Source organism: Podarcis gaigeae (assembly GCF_964106915.1).
Source record: "Podarcis gaigeae genome assembly, chromosome: 8".
Classification (NCBI taxonomy): domain Eukaryota; kingdom Metazoa; phylum Chordata; class Lepidosauria; order Squamata; family Lacertidae; genus Podarcis; species Podarcis gaigeae.
Window position 1 is genome coordinate 14,574,065 of NC_139684.1, and position 12,659 is coordinate 14,586,723.

General features: G+C 46.3%; 1 protein-coding gene across 2 annotated transcripts; it reads left to right on the plus strand.

Annotated features, from left to right (window-relative positions):
* Positions 1 to 3,174: 3,174 nt before the first annotated feature.
* Positions 3,175 to 12,236, plus strand: LOC310849726 (F-box only protein 44-like). Of its 2 annotated transcripts, XM_083750363.1 has the most exons (6): positions 3,175 to 3,278; positions 5,105 to 5,366; positions 7,650 to 7,767; positions 9,076 to 9,171; positions 10,814 to 10,952; positions 11,891 to 12,236. In XM_083750363.1, the coding sequence occupies exons 2-6, from the start codon at positions 5,105 to 5,107 to the stop codon at positions 12,005 to 12,007; spliced, it is 732 nt and encodes a 243-aa protein (XP_083606489.1). In that variant the 5' UTR covers positions 3,175 to 3,278; the 3' UTR covers positions 12,008 to 12,236. The 2 variants fall into 2 exon arrangements, with proteins under 2 accessions (XP_083606489.1, XP_083606490.1); XM_083750364.1 differs by lacking the exon at positions 3,175 to 3,278 and having other exon boundaries at positions 5,003 to 5,366; positions 11,827 to 11,943.
* The last annotated feature ends 423 nt before the right edge of the window (positions 12,237 to 12,659 follow it).

Below are 12,659 nucleotides of genomic sequence, written 5' to 3' on the forward strand. Positions count from 1 at the left end.
AACTTCCTGCAATGCAGGAATATGCAGTTGTCCCATACGGGAATCGAACCTGTAACATTGGTGTTATCAGCACCACGCTCTAGCCCAGTGTTTTTCAACCTTTTTTGGGCAAAGGCACACTTGTTTCATGAAAAAAATCACAAGGTACACCACCATTAGAAAATGTTTAATATTTTTTTTCTTTAATGGCAAACAAAAACGTTGCGGACCGTTCTCTGCTCAGCGGGGATCGATCCGCTGATCCCCACTGAGCCGGCGGATAACAGCTCCGTCTCCGCACTGTGTGCGGAGAGGGAGATGTCAGAGCCCTTCTGCTCTCTATGGGGAATCGGATGAGAGCGGACCGCCTGTCCGCTCTCGTCCAATCCCATCCGATATGATCCCCACCCAGGATGGATGGAAAATAGGGTGGACACAGTCCTGTGCCCGCCTAGTGGGCGAAAATTTGACATTTTTTAAAAAAATCTTTCGAATTTTTCCATTTCCCCCACGGCACACCAGGCAACATCTCGTGGCACACTAGTGTGCTGCGGAACAGTGGTTGAAAAACACTGCTCTAGCCAACTGAGCTATCCAGAATGCAAGCAGAATAAAGAAATGAAAGTGAGGAAGTATTCAGATTTCTAGAGGAAATAAAGTGGTACCGCACTGATGAAAACTACTCAGCCTGAGGACCTCATTCCCTTCCGGAAACCTCATGCCTGTGATGGGAGGGGCCAGAGACAAAGGGGCAGAGCCACGAATGCAAATTTTACCTTTGTCCATACACTTGCAGGCTGCTCTCTATTCCCCATGTAGGCAAGCAAGAGACATCATCAGAGGTTTTTTTTTCCATATTAAATTAGTATCCCGCCTTCCCTGCAAAGAGCTGAATGGTGGTGCTCACAACTGTCCCTTTGTATTATCCTCACAAGAACCCTGTGAGGTAGGTTTGGCTGAGAGGTGGTGACTGGCCCAAGGTTAACCTTCGTGCCTGAATGGGGATTTGAACCCTGGGCTCCTAGGTCCTGGTTCAGCAGCCTAACCACAATGCCACAGTGAAGACACCTGAAGGAGCATCTCCACCTCCATCGTTCTGCCCGGATACTGAGGTCCAGCTCCAAGGGCCTTCTGGTGGCTCCCTCGCTGTGAGAAGCCAAGCTACAGGGAACCAGGCAGAGGGCCTTCTCGGTAGTGGCACCCGCCCTGTGGAACGCCCTCCCACCAGTTGTCAAAGAGAAAAATAACTACCAAACTTTTAGAAGACATCTAAAGGCAGCCCTGTTTAGGGAAGCTTTTAATGTTTAATAGGTTGTTGTATTTTAGTGTTCTGTTGGAAGCTGCCCAGAGTGGCTGGGGAAACCTCTTTCTTTCTTTCTTTCTTTCTTTCTTTCTTTCTTTCTTTCTTTCTTTCTTTCTTTTTCTTCTTCTTCTTCTTCTTCTTCTTCTTCTTCTTCTTCTTCTTCTTCTTCTTCTTCTTATTATTATTATTATTACCACCATGACAGGGGAAGCTTACCTGGTTGAACACCTGCCTGTCATGCAGCAACTAAGTACACCAAGTCCGTACAAGAATTATAATCGTCGTTAACTTCTCTTAACATAATTGTCTAACAGCAATGTACTAAAAAAAATTAGTTGTGAGAAATAGATGATGCGGTAACACTCACTTTGGACTCCCTGCCTGTTGACATCAACCAGGCACCTCCTCTGTACTTTTTTGGGGTGTGTGTGGCTTAAACACCTTTTGGAGTGGCAATGCACAAATTTATTTATTTATTTATACTTTCCATGTTTATACATTTGACTAATTTTACAATATTTGTTGACATTTCAAAATTTGACTTCCCCATCTTTCAGTGGCTCCTTAAATTTGTTTTTAATATCTTCTGCATATCCAAATTAACAATTTGCTCATTTATTCATCTTATTTAAATATATACTCTTAAGGCTTAAATGACGTGGGTGGCACTGTGGTCTAAACCACAGAGCCTAGGGCTTGTCGATCAGAAGATTGGCGGTTCGAATCCCCGCGACGGGGGGGAGCTCCCGTTGTTCGGTCCCTGCTCCTGCCAGCCTAGCAGTTCGAAAGCACGCCAGTGCAAGTAGATAAATAGGTACCTCTCCAGCGGGAAGGTAAATGGCATTTCCATGCGCTGCTCTGGTTTGCCAGAAGCAGCTTAGTCATGCCGGCCACATACCCGGAAGCTGCCGGCTCCCTTGGCCAGTAAAGCAAGATGAGCGCCACAACTCCAGAGTCGTCCGCGACTGGACCTAATGGTCAGGGGTCCCTTTACCTTTAAGGCTTAAACACCTTTTTGTTCACACAAGCCTATCCAGACACATAGATGTTGACATCACTTTTGCTGTTGATTTTACATGTTTTTAACTGATTTTTTTTTTTAAAAAAACCTGGTCACATTTCTTGTAAACTGCTAGGCTTTCTTACAATCAAGTGGTATGCACATTTTGTTAAATAAAAGAAATATCATCAAAAACTCAGGGTAAAGTTTACAGAAAATCAAATCCATGTATGCGACCACAGTGGCTAGATTGTTACTTGCCCTGAAATGGAAAGAAACAGAAGTCCCAGCAAAGGAAGAATAGATAAAAAAAACTTATGGAATATGCAGAAATGGCGAAACTTACTGGAAGAATATGAATTCAAGATAACAAACTTTTTTTTATAAAAGAATGGAAATGTTTTATGGAATATTTACAGATAAATCGTAAACAGATAAGATCACTGGCAGGATTATAGTAATAACCTGCAGTTTTATAAGAGTATATATTTGAAGTAGATGAATAAATGAGCAAATCAAATTAATTTGGATATGCAGGGGATATTCAAAATAAATTTAATGAACCGCAGAAAGAGGCGGAAGAAAGTCAAGTTCTGAAATGTTAAAAAAAAATGTAAAATTAGTGAAATGTATAAACTTGAAAAGTAGGCATAAAATTTAAAAAAAGGAAAAAGGAAATTCATATATATGCAAAATCCCTCTCCCGCCATCTTGGTGGGAGACGCGATTGAACTCTCTATCATTGATTTGCCATTGGCATGGGAAAGTTTCTTTTGGAAGGGGCGTGACGTTGCAGACGCGTCACTGAATGCAAATGAGCTGGGGTTCCCCTTCTCCGCCCCGCCTAGGAAGGAGGCAGCGCCTGGCTTCTGACGCCTCCCTGGGTTATCTTGCCCGCCTTCTGCTCCTGCATGCTGAGCGGGGCGGAGACGGAAACGTCCTTCGTTTTGTCTTTCCAGAGAGCTTGGGACGCTGTCATTCCTTTTCTTAACCGAGGTAAGGCTGGGAGGAGGCTGAGAGGTGTCCACTAGCTACAAGGTTGAACCTCAAGGCAGCAACACTTTGGTGATAGGGTCTCTGAGCATGTAAAGAGTGACTCTTCACTTCCTCCTTCGCTTGAATTCAGCCTATCTCTGGGCTAGGCAAAAAGGCTGGTGGCATTTAGGGGAACCTCTGTATTTTGAATTTGCCATCAGCATGGATGAATTTTTAGGGCTTATTTTATTTACCGCATTGATATCCCACCTTTTCCGCCACATGCTGGATTGCATGTTCGTTAACTTCATTAGTTCCACTCTGAGTAGGACTAATATTGGATGCAAGGCATTGTTAGCAAAAGACTTTTGCATTAAAACTTTTGTTCCCTCTAGCAATAAAATGAAGGTTGTGTGTGAAAAACAGGTTGGGGAGTCTAAGCTGTAGTGGAATATATTTAAAGGGGTATGTGTTTTTAGTTCCTATTTCCCTCCAGAGCGCCAAGTGAGTAAACTCCAAACTTTAAAACAGCTGCAATAGTCCCTGCATGAACGGTCATTAATTTGTTCCCATACAGAGAAGCATGTTTTCATACCGTTAATATTCCCTTTGTGTGTGTTTGTTTATCTGAACCATTTTTATTCTGCTCACCAGCAAAAAAAAAAGGGGGGGGGGCTTGTGAATGTAGTTCAGAAATGTGAAGGCACTGTCCTCATGCTTAAAAAGACTAAAAAATAAAAATACACACAGCACAAAAGGAAACAAGGTTGGGAGGGAGGAGGAAGAAAGCAAACTTTACCAAGATCCTTGTTATGACCAGCTGGAGTGGAAAGATTTCAATTAGAGGAGGAGTCAAAGTTGCTGCTTTTTTTTTGGAAAAAGATCTGGAAAAAAAGGTTTTGCTGGCTTCCTGTCCTGTAGCCGTGTTAATTATAATGTTAGACCAGCTCTGATAATACCAATCTGAGCCTGAAACCAAGCAGCAGCTTGAGGGCTGTTTTTATTACCACCAAAGCTGGAGAAGGAAGGGTTAAAACTCAGCTCCACCTTGTGGGATCCTAATTAATCAGGTGATCCCCAGCTGGGGCTCCTGCTTTGTGTTTTTAAAAAATCCTGCATCTAGTTAGGCCTTGTATCAGCCCAAGTGAGTTTAGAAAGTGAGCCTAGCCTCTTGTACCCTAATTCATTCATTTAAGATGCTGATTTAAGAGGCCACTAACATTATTGTTTTATGGGATTCCCCCCCCCCCCCACTAGCTCAATGATAGAATCCTCTATTTATAAGATTCTAACCTTCACTAGAGGGACATGGGTGGCGCTGTGGGCACAGAGCCTAGGATTTGCTGATCAGAAGGTTGGCGGTTTGAATCCCCACGACAGAGTGAGCTCCCATTGCTCGGTCCCTACTCCTGCCAACCTAGCAGTTTGAAAGCATGTCAAAGTGCAAGTAGATAAATAGGTACCGCTCCGGCAGGAAGGTAAATGGCATTTCCGTGCACTGCTCTGGTTCACCAGAAGTGGCTTAGTCATGCTGGCCACATGACGCAGAAGCTGTACGCTAGCTCCCTTGGCTAAGAAAGTGAAATGAGCACTGCAACCGCCGACGTTCTGATCGGCAAGTCCTAGGCTCTGTGGTTTAACCCACAGCACTACCCTTGGAGTTAAATATAAATCATTTTCAAGTAGTTCTCCTTCAGGGAATAACATGCTGTAAACTTCAGGTCGCTCTGAAGGAGTAAGCCCTATTGATTCCTAGCGGGTTTGGGTCTGAGTAGCCCGGGTCTCCTGCCTTTGCATTTATTTTGCATCTCTAAAACCTCTCTCGGTCAAGACTTCTCTTGCGGAAGATGGTGTCCATCAACGACCTGCCTCTGGAGATCCTGCTGGATGTGTTTGACTTCTTCCCCTCGTGGCACCTGCTCCGCTGCTTCCGTTGGGTGTGTTGCTGGTGGAGAGACCTGGTAGACTCCTTGAACGCTCAGTGGAAAGACAAGTGCAGACGGGCCTGCTACCCCATTGAAATGCTGACCAGTCCTTTCCCAGACTGGAAGGTCTTCTACCTTCTCTGCAAGCTGCAGAAGAATATTGTCCGGAATCCTTTCGGCAAAGGTGGGTCTCTGTTCGGTGGCAGATGGCTACCCCTGGCTGCTAGCCTATGGTTATTAGATTTTTTTCCAATGAATCCAATGAATTATACTTTTTTTGAGGCTGAGTAGCAACAGGGAGTCAGTAGTGGGGATGGTGAGGCAAAAGACCCTGGGCCCAAGCACACATGCATATTGTATAAAGGTGCAAAGCCATAGCTGTCAACTTACAGATTTGAAAATAAGGGACCAGCAGCCTCAAAAATAAGGGATCAGCAGCCAAAATAAGGGATTTTCCAAGCACAGGTATGTTCAGTTTCTGAGCCCCTCCAAGCCAAAGGCAGAAAGCCCAGCCAGCAGCCAAATGAAGCCTCAAGCGGTGGTTCCCACAGCGCAGCAACCCGGCAAAGGGGATGCAGCAAGGAAAACCACCGTCACCTCTCCGCTGGGAAGCGCTGAGCAAAGGCGAGTCCCCAGGCAATGCGGCAGATTTGATCAGCACAAGGCATGCAAGCTCCACCCCCCAGTCGTTCTTAGACTCCTTATTGGGTGAGCAACGCAGCCAAGCAACACAGTTGGAGCCTCCCTCCTCCCTGGCCGGCAGGGAGGGAGGGAGAGGAGCTGCTTCCTTTGAAACCCGGGAAATTTAAGGGACATCATCAATAAGGGACAGCAGCGGGACACAGCCCTGGGATAAGGGACTTTCCCACCAAATAAGGGGTGGTTGACAGCTATGTGCAAAGCCCTTCTTTCGCACCCTGTGAAACATAAATGTGCAGAGTTTTTTTAAAAAAACTGGGCAACGCCCACCCACCCGAGCCTTCCCCAATCTGTCAAAACAAAGGAGGAAGGCGGTATCTACAATGGATTGCTGCCTGTGCGGTTTTCTTTGATGGGGGGTGGTGGAGGGGGAATTTCAATGTGAGGGGGTGACAGAAAACAAGTTCTGCCCCAGGTACCAACTGACCATTCTACACCACTATACCCACCCACCCTGTTTTCATGCTTTGCTCTGATATGACCTTGCATATCTAAGCCAGAATCGTCGGTCGCCATGTTGTTGGGGCCGGGTCGGAATTTTTTCCACTTAGCAAATTGGTACCGGCCATTTGGTTTTCGCCTGTCTCGTAGCAATCGTTGCGACTTTTGTGAGGTTAGGCCTCCATTTGGTTGCAGGGGGTGTTCTTTCCTTCGCCTGCCCCTCCTCAGTCAGGGTATCCTGTTAAAGGGATTCGCGAATACTGTCCAAAGCCTGGGCATGGGCTAGGGCCATGTCACAGCCCCTACGGGGACCCCTCAGGGTGGTGCCACCATCTGACGTAAGTTATTGGGCCCCCCATATCAGTGGTTTACCCTTCTATGGACTCCCTGCAGATGGGCAGGAGTCAAGATATAGCCTGGCTTCACCCCAATGTCTAAGCCAGACAGCTCACGTTGGTAACCAATAAAGTTGTGGCCTATTTAACAACAACAACAACAACAACAACAACAACAACTTATTATTTCTACCCCGCCCATCTGGCTGGGTTTCCCAGCCACTCTGGGCGGCTTCCAACTGAATATTAAAAACAATACTTACCTGGCAGGGGAGATACCATGATCACAACTGAATATTAAAAACAATACAGTGGTACATCTGGATGCGAACGGGATCCGTTCCGGAGCCCTGTTCGCATCCTGAAGCGAACGCAACCCATGTCCACACGTCTGCGGGTTGCGATTCGCTACTTCCGCGCATGTGTGTGACATCATTTTGAGCCTCTGCGCATGCGCGAGCGGCAAAACCTGGAAGTAATGCTCTCCATTAATTCTGGGTCACCGCGGAGCACAACCCGAAAATATTCATCCCGAAGCTACTTAAACCTGAGGTATGACTGTACAGCATCAAAAACATCCCTAAACAGGGCTGCCTTTCAAAAGACAACTGGTCTTTTGAAAGTAAAACAGTTGTGTATTGCCTTGATATCTGCTGGGAGGGTGTTCCACAGGGCAGGTGCCACTACCAAGAAGGCCCTCTGCCTGGTTCCCTGTAACCTCACTTCTCACAATGAGGGAACTGCCAGAAGGCCCTCGGCGCTGGACCTCAGTGTTAGGGCTGGATGATGGGGGTGAAGACACTCCTTCAGGTATACAGGACCCGAGGCCGTTTAGGTAAACCATAAACCAAAATGCTCTGTCTCAGTGTTTTTTATTGTTCTCCTGGGAACTTTGTGGCTCAGGTGCCTTGGCACGCAAGAGGATTCTGGACTTGATGGGCCATTGTCCTCTTTTAAAGTTCTTACGCCCTCCTTTCTTCCTTCTCCCACAGAGGAATTTCTCTACTGGGAAATCGACAAGCATCAGGAGCACTGCTGGGGTGTGGAGGAGCTGTTAGCAGACGAATACCCCCATGACAACGTCACAACATGTTTCTTTGCCTTCAATGGGTGAGGACCTTGTTATAAGTTCAGCAAATCCTCAAATGTGGCTATGGATTTAGAAGATCGGTCACATGGTAGTGGAGGACCTGCATTGAATGCAGAAGGTCCAACCTATATCCCTGGCATCTCTAGGTAGGGCAGCGAAAAGACTCTTCTAGGAATCCCTTGAGAGCTGCAGCCAGAGTCAAAGAGTGGACAATATAAAACTAGGTGGACCAATAGTCTGACTCAGCAGGCAGCCCTTCCTCCATGAGGACTGGAACCTTAGAGAAAAGAACGTAGGTTAGATGGAGAACACCTGCTTTGCATGCAGAAAGTCCTGAATTTGATTCCCAGCATCTCCAGGTAGCTCTAGAAGAGACTATTCTTGTGATAGAATAGATAGATGCTGCCAGTCAGTGGTCTGACTCAGTGTAAGGCAGGAAGATCCAGTCTCCTTTTCTCCCATCAAGGGCTATTTCAGCAGAAGCAGAGAGTAAAATGAAAGATGTCCATAGGTGGCAGTAGAAGGACCACAGGAAGGCTTATCTGGTTTTCTTGCTGCCCTCCTCTCCCCTGCAGTGCAGGCTGCCTTCTGAGGGCTGAACTGGGTTCATGGGCTGCCAGTTGCCAGTCTCCAAGGGCACAAAAAGTTAACAAGCTGGGCTGGTGATGGTGGTACCTTGATTTTCAAACTTAATCTGTTCCATAAGTCCGTTCCAAAACCAAAGCATTCCAAAACCAAGGCACACTTTCCCATAGAAAGTAATGCAAAACAGACTTTTAAAAACAACCCCTAAAACAGCAATTTAACATGAATTTTACTATGTAACGAGACCATTGATCCATAAACTGAAAGCAATAATCGATGTACTGTTCTATAAAATAAAGAAAACAGTATTGTAGATGGCACAAATTAAAATTATTATTTTTTCTTACCTGCACTGATGATAGTCATTGTTTGGATGGGGGGGATTTTATCCACTTCCGCAGTCACACAATCAATCAATCAATCAATCAATCAGCAGCTGAACTGGGTTGCACAAAGGCACAAAAACAAATTAACCAAAAAGGCCTTAACTCCCCCCCAAAAATAAATAGCAAAAACAAAAGCACCAAACTTAATCTTTTCCAGAAGTCCATTTGACTTCTGAAATGTTTGAAAACCAAGGTGCAGCTTCTGATAGGTGCAGGTGTTCGGGAAGCAATAGCATCAGACATTTGGCTTCCGAAAAACTTTCAAAAACCAGAACACTTACTTCTGAGTTTTCGGCGTTTGAGAACCAAGGTACCACTGCACTTGAAATGGCTTTGATTTCCTTCCTCACATCTCAGGCCCGACACAAAAATTCAACGCATCACTTTGAAGGACCACGGCTACACGGATGAGTTGATGGACTACGTGACACCCCATATCGTGGTGCAGGATTGGTGAGTTCTGGAAATGGCCTCCGAAGAGCTTGCAGGATCAACCCCCCATCTAGTCCTGTTATTACAGTTCCCAGCCAGATGGGTGGGTTTGGTAGGTCTTGAGTAGCAGGGGAAAAAACCCTACCAGGGTTGTTTAGGCATGTTCGAGGATTTATCCTGAACTTCCAAGGGTTATTTAGCAAAATTTACAGCCCGCTTAAAGGTAAAGGTACCCCTGACCGTTAGGTCATCAGGAAACCCCGATGAGTTCATTCACGCTTTTGCGTTTAAATCATTTTGTGCACTACAGTGTTTCTCAAACTTAGGTCTCTAGCTGTTTGGGGACTACAGTTCCCATCTTCCCTGACCACTGATCCTGCTAGCTAGGGATGATGGGAGCTGTAGTCCCAAAACAGCTGGAGGCCCAAGTTTGGAAAACACTGGCATACAGGTTAATTTCTCCCCGGGTCTGAGAGCTTTTCCCGTTGTTCCTTGTGGAAAACTGGATCTTACTCTCTTATCAGGTGCGTGGAAAATCCAGAGAGAGATTTTGCTTTGCTTATCTTGCTCAGTTCAGTTCCGTGAGTAAGGCTAGATTTTTGGCAAGGCTGGAAAAGTGAGAAAAGCTCTCTGACCCGGGGTGGGTGGGAATTAACTGAAACACAAAACGTTCAAAATATGGGTTGGGAGAAAGTGTGGGTGGTTTGCAAAAGAACAATCTAACATATTCATTAGCAGATACCGATTTCAAACCAAACATCAGAAACAAATTGATGTGGTTTTTAAAATCAAGATATAAATCCAAGTGTTTTTAAATGACTGGTTTTACGTGGCCAGAAAGAAAACAACTGCCCTCCTGTAGCAGGCCTGAAATATAATAGAATTGTAGATTTGGGACCCCAAGGGTCATCTAGTCTAACCCCACCCTCACAGTGCAATGTGTGATGAGCTGTCTGCTTTGGATATGCCCCACTTTTTTTCCGAAGGTGCCGCAAGTGCTTCCAAAGCAGCTGGTTTTGCTTCAGCCTTTGGGCTTCATCTGCACACTTGTTGTTTAGTCGTGTCCAACTCTTCATGACCCCATGGACCAGAGCACACCAGGCACTCCTGTCTTCCACTGCCTCCCGCAGTGTGCTCAAACTCACGTTTGTAGCTTCTGGAACACTGTCCCACCATCTCGTCCTCTGTCGTCCCCTTCTCCTTGTGCCCTCAATCTTTCCCAACATCAGGGTCTTTTCCAGGGAGTCTTCTCTTCTCATGAGGTGGTCAAAGTATTGGAGCCTCAGCTTCAGGATCTGCCCTTCCAGTGAGCACTCAGGGCTGATTTCCTTAAAAATGGATAGGTTTGATCTTATTGCCGTCCATGGGACTCTCAAGAGTCTCTTCCAGCACCATAATTCAAAAGCATCAATTCTTCAGTGATCAGCCTTCTTTATGGTCCAGCTCTCACTTCCATACATCACTACTGGGAAAACAATGACTTTAACTATATGGACCTTTGTTGGCAAGGTGATGTCTCTGCTTTTTAAGATGCTGTCTAGGTTTGTCATCTGCACACTATAAAGCAGAAATTACGATATTGTCTTCACTCTGCCAGTGACTGGGAAGCCGGGATACTTTTTACTCTTGGCTTGATTTTGCCTTGTGCTCTTCTCCCCAACAGGTCTGATGTCCTCTACCCAAATCCTCGTTACAACTACAGACTGACCGTGAAGCTGCTGGCTGAAGATTTTAAAGCCCTCTATACCTGCTATATCTCGAATGGGGAGGTAATCAAGGACGGCACAAGGAACTGGAAAAAGGTAAACCCAGGATTTAAGGCAGGGGAAGTACTCAGCCAGGGCAGGATTTGGGTTTGATGAGGCCCTAAGCTACTGAAGGTAATGGGGCCCTTTATATGTCCAGCTGTCCTTTGTCAACAACAAATTGTTGCTGTTTTTTGTGTAGAATATTTGCTATAACGCTAGATAACAGGTACAACAGCTTGACCTACATTCAACTGTGCTGCACTGCAGTCTACAGTCTGCAGCTGCATGCTGCATGTTGCCATGCAACCAGTCCATGCAGAATGTAGGCACCCTGTACAGTCACGCCTCAGATTACAGCCGCTTCAGGTTCCTTTTTGGGGGGTTACAGACCGCTGAAACCCGGAAGTGCCGGAATGAGTTATTTCCGGGTTTTGGCAGTCACGCATGCATAGAAGCACTAAATCACACTTTGCACATGTGCAGAAGCGCCGAATCGCAACCCGCCTGTGTGTTGATGCGGGTTGCAAACATGCATCCCGCACGGATCACGTTCGCAACCCAAGCCTCCACTGTATATAGAAATGAGCAAACCCGTGATATTTTAGGGAGCAGGCTAGTAGGCGGGGCCCATTACTTACATCATAGGAGCCCACACAACACACAACACTGTTGCTGTATGTAGGTTTTATTTGTTTTTTATCTTATATTTTGGAAATGTACATCCAGTTGTTGTTTTTCCTTAATTTTTTTTTTGGGGGGGAACCCAGGAGAGGGGGGCCCTAAGCTATAGCTTATCTGTAAATCCGGCACTCTGTGCTCAGCAGTGGTCTAGCTTGAGGGTGGGTTGGGGGCAATGGGGTAGTTGTCCCGGGTGCAAAGTTGTGAAGGAGGTGCAAAAAGTCTGACACCCGGTGCTACTTCAATACAGCTGCACCCGCCTGTTGCTGTGCTCTGTTGAAAACTCCTTCTCCCTCCCCATCCCAAATTTCCAGACTGTGTACATCTTCCGCAACTACCCCAGCGGAGTCCGCCACATCCATTTTGAGCACGGCGTGGACTATGGAAAGCTTGCCAACAGCAGCATCATCGTGGGCCCGAACTTCCCGTAGAAGAGGAGGAAAACACCCCGAAGAGAAGGAAAGGGTTGCTGAACAGCTTGAACCCACCTCACCTGGAGTTCTCTCAGTGTCCCTACGGATCTTGGATGCTGGTTGTGGTCCCTGCCTAAGAAACCTTTCCTCCGAAGCTGTATATCTGCATTTTAAAAGTTATCATTGGATTTTTATTTTTTAAGGGGACGTTTTAAAGAATATCAATAAAGTACTCGACTCACATGTATGTCCTGGGTATGAAACAGGATGGGAGAGCTGTGGCTCAGTGGTTAATGGCTGCCTCGTACGCAGAAAGGTCACGGGTTTGATCCTCAGCATCTTCAGGTGGGAGAGCTGCTGCCGGTCAGTGTAAACCATGGGTAGGCAAACTAAGGCCTGGAGGCCAGATCTGGCCCAATCGCCTTCTAAATCCGGCCTGTGGATGGTCTGGAAATTAGTGTGTTTTTACATAAGTAGAGGGACGCGTGTGGCGCTGAGGGTTAAACCACAGAGCCTAGAAAAGCTCAACTTGCTGTCCCTTCAGCACTTAACAGCCCCTGCTGAAAACCCAGGGTTGTATTCAATGCTGCCTGCAGGGACTTCAGCAGGTGCTTTCTGTCTCCTCTGAGCCTGAGTCCACATCACAATGCAGCCAGTCATGCACTAGGTG

What these genes read in the sequence shown, in the direction of transcription:
- LOC310849726 (XM_083750363.1), top strand. Translation starts at nt 5,105, where the DNA reads ATGGTGTCCATCAACGACCTGCCTCTGGAGATCCTGCTGGATGTGTTT. An exon ending in CATATCGTGGTGCAGGATTG is followed by an intron (nt 9,172 to 10,813) that starts GTGAGTTCTGGA and finishes TCTCCCCAACAG; the next exon opens with GTCTGATGTCCTCTACCCAA. An exon ending in GCACAAGGAACTGGAAAAAG is followed by an intron (nt 10,953 to 11,890) that starts GTAAACCCAGGA and finishes CCAAATTTCCAG; the next exon opens with ACTGTGTACATCTTCCGCAA.